Below are 14,055 nucleotides of genomic sequence, written 5' to 3'. Positions count from 1 at the left end.
TTGTTACAGTAATTAAAAGAACCCATTTAAGACATAGCAATAGTATATTAGATAGAAATTAAAGCAAATTTATTTTATGTAATGTGTAGATTAAATAAATTTAAAATCGTTCATTTGAGATTTCTTTAAAATATTTTATTGGTTAACTGTAATGTGTAATATGAAGTTAGCTGCGCTGTATTTTTGTTTACAGATTGCTAGAAAAAAGTGACATATGACATGGTGATAACATGTAAAGCTGCTCTAGGTTATGTTTTGATATACAAAAACCATTTTTGGAGAATCATAATATATTAGAAATGTTGATACGTATTGATAAATAGATGACAAAACAGGATTATTGAAAGTAAATATAAATAAACAATACAAAATGCAACAGAGAGAAGAGAAGCAACTGGAATCTGCACTAGAATCTATTATACAACGTGTAAATGATTTAAAACAATCTATAGCGGCAATGATATTTAAAATCGAAAATGAGTATGAAACAATGGCTTGGCCAACACTTTTAGACAACTATGCGTTAATATCTGGTCAGGTATAATATTTATTTGTGTGTAAAAATATAAATCACCAACCAACATTTTTTAGCTTACCTCCCTTTCAAAAGTTTTGAGTCATGATAAGTGTCCTCCTTTAAGAAATTTGACGGTATTGCCGTTAATGTTATCACCTGAACGAGATGAGCAATTAGCCCAAATAACAGAACATCGAGTTACCACTTTTGCTCATGATTTAGTTCCTGATTATTTAAGAACAAAATTGGAACCTTTAGCTGAAACAAAAATGTTGCAGCTGGAACACAAGGCACAGAATTTACAGTATGATAATGCACAGGTAAATAAAAATAAAGGTTGCAGCGATTCTATTAAAATTTTACTGGCTATAAGATTCCACAAATGTATATACAGGATGTCCCAGAAATAAGTGCCGAAATTTTATTCACACATTTCAATCAATATAAGCTACAAGTTTTCTCTAAACATTTTTGAAAAATCTGTTGGTTTTTCAGATAATTTAACTTTAAAACATTTAAAATTTATCTTACCTGTCACTGGAACATAAGTCAAAACGAGTTGAATTAGTAATAAATAGAAAGAAGCCCAAAAAATGGAAAATGGAAAATTTTAAGATAGTGATTAGTAACACTTCATAACATTTGTGTGCATTATTTACAAATTTCTTTAATACATAGGCCTTGTTAACATTATTATAATGGGTATAAAATACCTTAAAAAATGTGAGTTTTCAAAAAAATATACTAACCAAAAGATATTACTTTTTATGAGTTAAATACCTGGTTAAAATTTTGTCATTTATTTTTGGGACATCTGCATATGCTCTTTCTAGAATGCAGTTTTCAAGATAATTTATACAATATTAAACTATAAATGTTATTTATTATTGTTAAAAGTAAAAAATACTTTTGAAATAAAAATAATATTTGTTCAAGTTGTTTATTAATGCTGTTTTACATTGACAATTTATTGATCAATTAATTGATGAGGTCGCTTCATCGAGAAATTGGACAAGTGTAATGCACCAAATCAGCTGTCAAATAACTTCATCAAGTTCTTGACGAATTAGAGCATGTTCTAATTTTCGTCAATTTCTTCGTGAAGTTCGGAAGTACCAACCCAACAGATTTCCAGCCTCAGATCAGTAATAAGATTATGTTATTGGAATATGTAAATAATTGTGTGGCGTCGTGCTAGTTTCGCATTGTTTTTACTGATTTGTTACTTACAAAAACTAATATTTATATAATATGTGTCAGAACGGTACCACTGTTGTATCACTACAATTATGAGTGGAAAGGTGACATTTTTGAAATTTATTTGCGTCTTTTATTCATTGGTAGAACTGATTCATACGTCAAAAAACTTGACAAAGTTTGTAACAGTGTAAAACCACACTGTTTACTAATAAATTCGTGAATTAATTCATGAAGAAATTTGTCAATTTATTCATCAAAAAATTGTCAATGTAAAACAGCTATAATGAATGAAATTAAGTATTATTTATGCGGCTTTCTTCAACTGTTTTTCAACTTGAAATATACTACTTACATATATACCGGATACGAGTTTATAGAATTTTTTTTTGTTAATTTATAATATAGAATCTATCATTAAAGTTTCGCCAAGAATTTTAGTTATACTGTATATACATAGGTACATAAAAGTTGTGTTTATAAGAAAATAATAAGAAAAATAAGGAAGTTGTACATATTTTGATTATTAAAAACATAGTTCTTGAATTATTAATTTTTCATATACTTACTTTTTTTTTTATTAGAAACAAATAGCTGCTTATCAGAAAGTGGTATCTCATGTTTGGGATATTGTTAGTAAAGCCCGTGAAGAATGGGAGGTAGAATCGTCCTCAAGAGGTAACACCCAACAAAATTCAAGTGTTGCAGATACACACCTATTAGTCGCTGCCGTTGGCATGGGTAAAGGCCTGAAGGTAATAAAAGTAAAACATTTTTTTACTAAATGAGATTTAAAAAGATCTATGAAATTGTCCTTGAATTTGGCATTATAATTTTTTTAGATGGGTCCTAATCCAAATGGGCAGCCTAATCCTACATCTGGCGGAATGATGGTTGCGCCTCAAGGTAGGACAGGTGGCCCACCCGGACAGAATCAGCTGCCCCCAAGTACCCAAGCTATGTCCATGAATAAGGCACCTTCAGCAATTAAAACCAATATCAAGAGTGCTGCTCAGATGCTTCCTTATGGCCGTTAATTATAGGCATAAATCTATTAATTAAATTATGATAATAATTTTAAAGGATAGTTTTCATATTTCTAAGTTAAGGACCAACAATTCAGTTATAGTGTTTAGATAATTGGTATCATTCATAATGAAATATATTTAAACGTGGATTTATACTAAATTAAAATTATCCGATGGTTAGAAATATGTCGTCTAGTAATATAATTTTTGTAGATAATTTAAATAAAATTGTTTTGTCTGTAGATTGTCATTTATACTGCTTATTACTCAAAATTCAATTGCATATTTCAAAAACGTGATTCCAAAAAGAATCGTATATTAAAACGTGTAAAAATAAAAATGCTAATGTATAGTGTCACTTGTTAGGAACTAGGACACCTATCTAATTGTTGAATCTATTATGATGATCAGTTGGTAATTTATTCTGCAATTTTTATGTCATTAATTTAAAAAACCTAATGTGATTTTCAGAAAAATTGCTCTTAAAAAGATTTAATAATATTTTAAATTTGCAGCACTTCATGGGTATTCAAAAGACTAGGCTTATTCAGAACATTTGTTTGTTCACTATTTTGCATGTTTTGTTTAAAACTTTTTTAAAATGTGCTGTTATCGAATTGTTTTGAAAAAAATGCTGTTCCAGGGATCTGATTAGTTTTTGTCAAAGTTTAAAAATGTTGTCACTGCCGGTCTTGGTGGTGAAAATTCGAAATATTTAGAATTATTCAAATTTCGTGGCTGAAAACGTACATAGGTATTGTATTTTTGAAACCGAGTAAGTTGCGCGAAACTAAATCTGTTCAGGACATAGCTAGTACCATGCGAAACATCGCCATAATTTTAAAAATGTTGTCACTGCCGTTCTTGGAGGTGAAAATTCGAAATATTTAGAATTATTCAAATTTCGTGGCTGAAAACGTACATAGGTATTGTATTTTTATATAAACTAACAAACTCTGCTAAATAATAATTTAACAATTTGTAAACAAAAGATGTTCACAGTAAAGAGCGGAATGAGATTCCAGAGTAAAAAGTATAAATTGTCATTTAAAAATATAAAGCTGCCCTTCGAACTATTTTTATATAATGAGTAGTTTCTAATTTCTATCATATTTTTCTGATATCTTACAAATCTTTTGACGTCTTATTCATATTTTAAAATTGACTTAGGATATCTGTGTACTAATTTCCACTTATTCAAACTTACATGTTCTGTAAGGCATAGTTTTAGCAGATGACTGCTGGTGTTTTATTCTCAACATTTTTGTATTTATTTCACTTTTTTTTTTAAAGTTTTAAAAAGTATTGTCCTCTAGACTGTTACAGAAAAAAATAATACTTGTGTGTTAACTTATAAATTGAATAATGGGGTAAATATAAAAAGGTGAATAAGATATCTCGGAAGACTTTTAATATAGCTATAGTAAGAAATATATCTACGATTCTCCTTTAGGGGTGAATCTGAAAGGCAAAAGGTAGGTAACCGCAATTTTTTAATATATTATCTGTTCTGAAAATACCCAGGTAATTTAGGACCATCCTGCATAAAAAATCATTTGAATAGTATACTTACTCCAAAAAAATTAAGTAAAAATAATACAGATACAAATGTTAGAAAAAAAAGATCTTATCTAGATACGATTTATGTTTTCTTTCATACTACTTTATCAAAATCAAGATATTTTATAACTTATGACAAGTTTATCTTTTAACAAAACAATTATGCGATTAGATACATCCTCCATCTTCGGTTTATTTCTTGTGTTCATAATTTTTTTTGTCACTCATCATCAACGTCTTTGTTGCTATATCTATATTACAACAGTATATTCAAATATTTTTATAATATCAATTTCAGAGAAGATGCACATTTCCTGAAATCAGTGTATTTTGAGCTTAAAAAGATTCACTGTATAATTAAAATACATTGAAATACATTTTTCAAATGGTTATTTTAAATACAATACATTTACTCTCTTACAATTAATCTTTAAGATTTTTATCAAACAAAATTTTGATGCTTTAATCCAACATTATTCTTAGAAGAAATTGTTCGCATTTTGTGAAAATCAGTCATTATCAGTCAATGCTGTACAAATAAACAGGTTTCTCAGCCCATTGACGTGTATTATTTTAATCCTTTACGAATTATATGTACCTAATAGTTTCCTCTTTTTGTATTTAAATGTTTGTGTTTAAATTTGGATTACTCTCTATAATCCTTTTTTTTGTGATTGTTTCAAAAACATGAGTCTGACCAACACATTTGTGGAGCAGTAGGTATAACCATTAGTTATAATATTATACAGGGTGTTTCAGGATTAAGTCGAAGGAGATGTTCCCCAGGTAAAGATATGTAAAAATTGTTCATAAACATAATGCCAAGGACTCTTCTATTTCGAGATACATGGTGTTAAAGATTTAAAAAAAATAATTCAATATTTGAAAATATTCACGCCATTATAATTCTGCAAAATGATACCTACCTTACTTATTACTCAGAAATTATTTGACATATTTAGACAGTAGCCTGCCTAGTCCTTAACTAATAACCATTAACAAGTTTATGAGGTAAACTGAAACAAACTGAATTTGTCACAAAACGGTAGCAAATATGAGAAAAACCGGAGAAACTATTTTTGACCAGAATAAATGTTACATTCAAAGAGAACCAGTTATCATTTGTTACAGGACCATATTTGTTAAAATAAAAATTGGACCGCCTACCCGTATCTTTTCTACTGGAAGTAGTAATACTTTATTACTTGAGACATATAGTGACAAACTTTTTAATCATAAAGCTGCACCAAGTTTTACTTAAATATCTAGCTTTCAAGAAAATGTATCTCGAAAGTCAATCGTCTTTGGGCCTATGTTTATATAATTTTTTTAACTTATTTATATAACATGTATTTAAAGTTCGTCCACTTCAATTCAATTACTGCATGAGACATTTCTTGGTCGTGTAATTTCCCGTTTTGGTGATTTAGCGCCGTTGGTTTATGTCAACAAGTTTACGCCTTGAAGGAGGAAATTGAACTCTGTGAATTTTAGAACATCATCATTATTATATCGATACTTTTGGAGGGTTTTTTCATATTATTTTAAGAGACAGATAAGAGCAGCTGTTGAAAGAGATTCAGGGAACAACGACTGCAATTTATCTGCCTAAAGACTGTCGTTTTCCGCGATTGGGTACTACACATAAAATAGCTACACTGCGTAGCTATAAGTTTTGTTCCTAGTAGAATCCAAAACAGTTTCCAACAGTGAGATGCATGCGCTTTCTGATATAATGCTTAGATGAGGTTCAAAATTTATTGTTTCGAATTAAATGCGAAGCTATGTTGTCTGTGTGAGTACCTTAGATGTATTAGAATTATTACTTTAAAACAGACTGAACTTGTTGTATAACCACAGAAAAAATATAGCTATATTTTCTGTAGAATAACTTAATTGTACAACTGAGCTGTTTAACAACAAAATAGCGCAGTATAGGCCAGGAAATATAGAGTTGGACGCGACTTTTTCTTTCGGCAAGCTGAATTTATCACTATAGATGCTACATATTATGTATAATAACATATTAGTTTCCACAGTCATAAAAATGGGGGGAAAATTGTTTACAGGGTGATTGATAACATAATTTTTACGTAAATTCACGTTTTTCGCTTATAACTTTTTTCCCTTCATTTCCACGAGAAAACAGTAAAGTACTTTTTTTTCGTCTTCAAAAGACCTACAAAACTAGCCCTAGCGCAAAAAAATATTAATTAGACCAAAAGTTATAAACAGAAGAAGTTTATTTATGACTTATGAATTAAACATTTATAAACTGCGTTATTATTACCAGAACGTATTAGCATCGTATCCTCTCATTCCTTATCACTGTTTAATAACTCACACGAAATCTGGAATCGGTAAGTTGAATAGTTTACAAGTTATGGCTTTATAAACAAATTAACTAATTATTAATCTGGACGATCCCGAGCATCTTTCATAAAAGCACTGATTTTTTTCATGGTAGATTTCATAATAATATATTGAAATATATAATTTTTTTTAAATTTCAAATTTGCAACCTGGAAAGTTTTTTTATTTTTTAGCCTTAGTTGCAAAATGAAATATACGACGCACGCGCGTGATATAGTTATATATTATTACATATTCGGAAAGCTTATANAAATCTCATCATGTTACTACTCAGTGAAGGCCTCAAGACAAAGATTTGCGTAGCAAGTGTGGAACATCCTTGGGGCACACCATTAACAACATGCAGTATTTAGGAGTCACAGTTGCTTATGTTACAGACTGTCAAATTTGACGACCTATTTATAAACAAATTAGGTTGGTAGCGGCAAAAAAAATACTGTTATAACCGGCAACATTATTGTACATAATATTTAGCATCTATAGTGATAAATTCAGCTTGCCGAAACAAAAAGTCACGAAATAGTAATTTCCCAGCTCTTTTTCCTGGCCTAAGCGGTGATTGGGTGAGAAGAAAAATTCGATGCGTGCGCAGTAGTATTAAGTTTTATTTTTATCTTTCTAAATCTATGGATAAAAGGTACGTTGTTAAGATGTCTGGAGTTTGATTATCGAGAAAAATCAAAAAGCAAACCGTACTTTGATTTCTAAATTCTTTTAATAGAGTATTTTTAATTTTTGGAGGATCTAAAGCAATAGTTTATAAAAATTTTGATAGCATTCATACCGAGTTGGGATCATATTGGAAACTATAACAGAGAGAAAAGGTTAAATGTTGTTAATTTTATAAAGTCTTAGACCACTCTGTTAATAACTTATTGGCACTCAAGACCGACTCTAGCTGATCTAGTGTTTTCCTTGTTCATAATTAATTTTCTTTACAACGCTGATCATCATCGTCTTTGTTGCTATATCTATTCCAACAGTATATTCACATACTTTTTCAGAAAATGCGCACTTCCTGAAATCAGTGTATTTTGAGCTTAAAAAGATTCAATGTATAATACGTAGGTACAGGTACATTTTTAAATAACTATTTTAAATGTAACACACTATCTTACAATTAATCTCTAAGATTTTTATCAAAAAAATGTTGATGCTTTAATCCAACATTATTCTTAGAAGAAAATATTTGTTTTCAGTGAAAATCATAGTCATCAATATATACTTAGATAAACAAACGGCTGAGCCATTGATGGGTATTTTAATCCTTTATGTATTGTAATAACTATGCCTTTATGTATTTGAATGTCTGTGTTTAAATCTTGGATTATTCTATATAATCATTATAATCCTTCCTTTTCGTGAAACATGAATCTGGCCAACATATTTGCGAATCATATTGCTAAACCTCTAAGACAGTGATCATTAATGTAGGTAATATTTGTTATTTATTAATATGTTTGCCACACATATTGACACTTTTGAAGGGTTCTTCATATTACTCAAGTAGACAGATATCTAAGAGTTCTATATATACAGGGTGATGAAAAGTTCTGCAAAAACAGAATGTGCAATCAGAAGAATAGCATAATAATGTTTTATATATAATAATTCATTTGTTCCGGTTTGATCGGCATCGGTTTGTTGTTAAAATAGAAATATTCACAGAGACTATAAACACATACGCCAAAAACTTGTAAATTTGAAATAATAGAGTAGAAGCTTTATTGACGCTTAGATATTTTGTTTTTGTTTTTTTTGTTTTTTATTTTGTTTTGTTTTTTATTTTTGGCCAGGCAAAGATACAAATTTGTACATATGGCAAGTCAAGTATATTAAAAAGAAAAAGAACAGGACAACATACATCGATAGTGACAATAAAAAACCACAGTTAGCATCATTTACCACTTATAAAATCCTCCACACTATAAAAACCTCCAACTGACAAAAATTCTTTAGTTTTGTTTTTAAATTTTCTATAATCAAGTATACATCTAATTTCTTTAGGAAGAGCATTGTATAAAATTACACAATTATAATATGAAGATTTTTTAAAAGCACTTGTATGGTGAGAAGGAATACTCAACAGCTCACCATGTCTGGTCATATAGTTGTGAAAATATGTCCGTTTATTAAAAAGACTTAGATTATTTTTTGTAAAAATTAGACATCTTAAGATGTAAATTGAGGGTGTTGTGAGAATTTGCTTATCCTTAAACACATTCCTACAACTCTCATTCACCTTCAAGTTGAAAAGTAGTCTAATAATTCTTTTTTGACATATGAAAACTCTTTCCCATTCACTACCTCTACCCCAAGCGAGAATGTTGAACGCTATGTGACTGTATACCATGGAATAATAAACATTAACTAAACCCGCCTGATCAAGAGTATGCTTTAACTGCAGTATTGCAAAGAATGCTTTATTTAACTGACCACAAACATGGTCAACATGCTTATGCCAGGAGAGCCTAGAATCAAGGATGGTGCCCAGAAGTTTTACCGAATCTGACATGGTACCTTCATCGGACATGAGGTTTGCAGGTAGGGGCCTTTGAAGATGAAAATTAATGTATACCGTCTTTTTGGTGTTTAGGATTAATTTATTTCTATGGCACCATACACTCAATGAATCTACCACATTACATATAATTGTTCGGACCTCCTCAGGTGTATTTGCTGATACAGTAACCGTTGTGTCGTCAGCAAACATTGTTACATGACCATGCTCAATGTATGTTGGCAAATCATTGACATAGAGCATGAACAGTAATGGACCTAGTACGGAACCCTGAGGTACTCCAAGTGCAACCGCATATATATCCGATTTTTCCTCGTTTATATTGACTACCAGAGACCTATTTTCCATGTATGAAGTCAGCCATGCAATCATGCTACCTCTTATACCCAGACTGTATAATTTCTGGCTCAAGATCTCTTTATCGACAGTGTCAAACGCCCTGGAGAGATCAAACAAAAGTGAAACCACATACTTACCAGCATCCAAGCACTGATACACATATTTGAGAAGGTGACAAGATGCCGCCTCAACCGATTTATTAGACCTAAATATATACAATAATATGTACATTTCTTGTCGCAACACTTAACAATAGAGCAAAGCCTCATCATTAAACAGAAATAAATGAAACAAGATGATCTGTATACTGTAAAAACTACTCAGCTTATTATAAAGCTGTGTCTCTACTTTATTATTTTTAGTAATATTAAATCGGGGGAATGGCACTACAAGATTATGAGCCTGTCTAGTGTTATGGTTATAAATGGACTAATGTGTAACACAATTTTTGACATTCTTATGGACAAGTAATAGAGATTCAAATATGTATACAAACACGGAAGTGGCATGTTGAACGGCAAGAATAAACGTTTTCTTTGCTCTAACTGAATTGCCCCATAACAGCAAAGTGGCTATGAACCAGTGAAAAGTAAAGAAATCTCATCATGTTACTACTCAGTGAAGGCCTCAAGACAAAGATTTGCGTAGCAAGTGTGGAACATCCTTGGGGCACACCATTAACAACATGCAGTATTTAGGAGTCAAAGTTGCTTATGCTAACATATTGTCGCCTATTCGTCAAATAGGAATTACGTAAAAGAAAATCCATGTTAACGCAGTCGAAGGCCTTGGTCAAGTCACAAAAGATGGCAAATGTTGCAAGACCATTATGATCAAAGCCATCCACTACATATACTGCCATAGTAGAAGAATTCTTCCTAAAACCAAACTGGTGTCAGAATCTGTCAGACAAGTCCATCTCTTAAAATTATTTCCAACATTTCACTGAAATATGACACAATGGCTATGGGATGNCACTTAACAATAGAGCAAAGCCTCATCATTAAACAGAAATAAATGAAACAAGATGATCTGTATACTGTAAAAACTACTCAGCTTATTATAAAGCTGTGTCTCTACTTTATTATTTTTAGTAATATTAAATCGGGGGAATGGCACTACAAGATTATGAGCCTGTCTAGTGTTATGGTTATAAATGGACTAATGTGTAACACAATTTTTGACATTCTTATGGACAAGTAATAGAGATTAAAATATGTATACAAACACGGAAGTGGCATGATGAACGGCAAGAATAAACGTTTTCTTTGCTCTAACTGAATTGCCCCATAACAGCAAAGTGGCTATGAACCAGTGAAAAGTAAAGAAATCTCATCATGTTACTAGTCAGTGAAGGCCTCAAGACAAAGATTTGCGTAGCAAGTGTGGAACATCCTTGGGGCACACCATTAACAACATGCAGTATTTAGGAGTCAAAGTTGCTTATGCTAACATATTGTCGCCTATTCGTCAAATAGGAATTACGTAAAAGAAAATCCATGTTAACGCAGTCGAAGGCCTTGGTCAAGTCACAAAAGATGGCAAATGTTGCAAGACCATTATGATCAAAGCCATCCGCTACATATACTGCCATAGTAGAAGAATTCTTCCTAAAACCAAACTGGTGTCAGAATCTGTCAGACAAGTCCATCTCTTAAAATTATTTCCAACATTTCACTGAAATATGACACAATGGCTATGGGATGATAGTTGTCGATAGATTCGGTATCTCCTTTTATAAGCTTTGGAAAACTTGAGCAAAATATACCTTACCTTAGTCCATTTACTTCGTTTGCGTGTTACAAAGTTGTTATGTTTTTGAAAAATATCACAAGTACGCAAATATCACGAAAGTTATTAGGAGTAGATTAATAAAAATCGGGAAAGTGACTTAACAAATAAAAGTTAGAATACGTTGAAAGGATATACGAGTACATCAACCAATGGCTGAGATGTTGGCAGACACCGTCGTCGGAATTTTTACGCTACTATGAATATTTTGTAAAATCGACAAGTTCATTTAATTTCTAATTGTATCTCAAAGAAAAATATCTCTTCTATTTTATCAACAAAGTGAGAAATTTTGTATTTTTTTATTTTTTTTTGTCTAAAATTATTACCATAGATGAATAAAAATAATATAACTATAACTAAAAAATAATAACTATTTACAAGAGTTTTTGTTGCAAATACCCTTTTAAATATAATACAATTATTAAGAATGAAGAACATTGACATAGAAATTTTAAATTTTCAAAGGATTATACCCATTGTATATTTGTTTTTGTGAAACGAACAGTTTTAAAATTACTTTCGATCATTTACATGTAAGTTTATTGTAAACAAAATAAAAAAATAAAAAATAATAACTCGAAGATGATTTATTTTTTGAATAAAATAGAAGAGACTATTTTTCTTTGAAGTGCCAATGCAAACCAATTTCTGTAATACTCAGATACGTCGACATTCTAAAATTCTTAATGTTGATGTCACCGATTATTATTTTATTCACTGGTTGATATAATTGTGTAAAATTCAATGAATTTTTATTAAAACCCAAGTTTTATTAATCCACATCAAACAAGTTTCCAGATATTAATGATGCTTTGCAAAAACTTAAACACTATGTAGCTTGCAAATAAAGCAACTTTGAACTCAGGTTCTTAAATAAACCCTTAACAGTTTTTGGTATAAATATTTGATGTTGCTTTTTCCATCTTACAAGTAACAGTGAGTTCATTCAGTAACATTTAATTTACAACTTGTTACATTTTCCATAAGCATCGAATCCCTAAATATGTGACAAAAAAATCAGGTTAATAGCTTTAATATGACAGCTTTAATATTCAATCCTGATAAATAATTACATTATTAAATCGTAAAATATTTGAACCGGGTTAAGCCATCTGCAGAAAATTTATGACGTCACACCACTGCACTGGCTCGGTCCTTATTTTTCCATTATTTGTGGAACAATTTAAGTGTCTTCCATGTCTTCCATGAAATAAAAAAAATATTAAATAAATGTTTGTGCCAAAAGGATTGGTTAAGGGTTATTTTAGTAAATGATTTTTAAGTAAAAAATATGCATAGCTATATTACGTACTTCAATGGACACTTTTAGTGTGACGTCACATACTTAGGCAGCCCGCAACAAATTGTCATAGTTGAAATTGTACAGATCGCATCTGACCCTTGTGTACTATTTAAATAGATACTATAAAAATGATCAACTTCAATTTAATTTATTTCTATAAGGATTTAGAAGTATTTAATAACAAACAATACGTGTTTGGTAAAATAGATACACTAATATAAAAAGCGATATAAAAGAATATTCCTAAATTTAAATAAAGTAAAAATTTAACATTAGCCGTGTTATTCCTAATACTCATGGAGGGCAACTTAGAGTTACTCTGAACTGATAATTAGTTGCTAATAGGTACTATTTTGCCCATGCCCAGGCCCATGCTTGGAAAAAGTAGCCTCATACGCAGGTGCGATCTTGTTGATGTGTTGTCGCCCTCATCATTAGGGTATTTTCTCTTGTTTTGTTTAATCTTTTCAAGTTCGATTAAGTATTTTTATTGTTTTCCTTGGTGTTGTACTGTGTCAGTGTGTTTAACGGGTGTTTTTTTCTTCAAGTGGTTTATTATAGACGTACTCTTAACCAGAACCAAACTTTCCTTGAATGATATCCTTTTGCGAGGCTACTTCGCTAATAATTTGTCTTTACAATTTTTTGTAATGTCTAGTCACCTTGAAAGGACCCCGCACTTTTCTTATGTAAAAGTGGTTTCAGTTAAATTGACTGAAATTTTTATATGTTACAGCTCTTAACCTGTCAATCAAAAGTCTCCATTGGCACAATATCCTAAAGTTCATAGTTTTCGAGTTACGTTGACTTTAGAGCAATAACTCTGTATTCGAAGGGGTAAAAATTTTATTTGATATTTTTTGTTGTTTGCCTTTGCATTACCCAAGGTGTACCACGTGGAGGTTGCAAAATCGGTCCAACAGCTCTTTTGGGGTGGCCTTTTTACCGTGAGGTCCCTTTGCTTCTCACCATCAGTGTCTTTTTACCGTGAGTTCCCCTTACTCACTAATCTTAGTACGTCTAGATGCATGTATTTTATTTTCATGGATCCAATATCATCAATTTCTATGTTATTATATCTGTTGAGACTATCATTAATATAGTTTAATATTGCGTCACTGGGGTAATGTATATTTTGTTGATATCGCGCAAAACCCAAATACCACAACACGCTGGCTATGTGAGAACAACAACCTATTGTTCTTGCACCAGTTTTACAAGTGCAATAATATCCGAGAATGGGCTCTTCGTTTTCATCTGGTTCAGTAGCATAAGATACCCACAGCTGATGTTTCACTGCATTCCGGAAACGTGAGTAAATTCTGATCCGTAGAAAACCTGGTTCTAGAACATGTTCGTCGAATTGAAATACTTCTGTTCCTTCTATATCAAGCTTATCTTGAATGTAAGATGGAGCTAAACC

General features: G+C 30.9%; 1 protein-coding gene across 1 annotated transcript; it reads left to right on the top strand.

Moving 5' to 3' along the window:
- Positions 1–213: 213 nt before the first annotated feature.
- LOC108914453 (mediator of RNA polymerase II transcription subunit 8) lies at positions 214–2,946 on the top strand. The gene is made up of 4 exons (XM_018720283.1): positions 214–538; positions 592–837; positions 2,299–2,469; positions 2,557–2,946. Exons 1-4 carry the CDS (start codon positions 371–373, stop codon positions 2,749–2,751), a joined length of 780 nt encoding a protein of 259 aa, XP_018575799.1. The 5' UTR covers positions 214–370; the 3' UTR covers positions 2,752–2,946.
- The last annotated feature ends 11,109 nt before the right edge of the window (positions 2,947–14,055 follow it).

This window comes from Anoplophora glabripennis, unplaced genomic scaffold (genome assembly GCF_000390285.2).
Source record: "Anoplophora glabripennis isolate ALB-LARVAE unplaced genomic scaffold, Agla_2.0 scaffold50, whole genome shotgun sequence".
In the NCBI taxonomy this organism is placed as follows: Eukaryota; Metazoa; Arthropoda; class Insecta; order Coleoptera; family Cerambycidae; genus Anoplophora; species Anoplophora glabripennis.
Note: the sequence above shows the minus strand (reverse complement) of the source record. Positions and strands in the feature narration are given on the sequence as shown.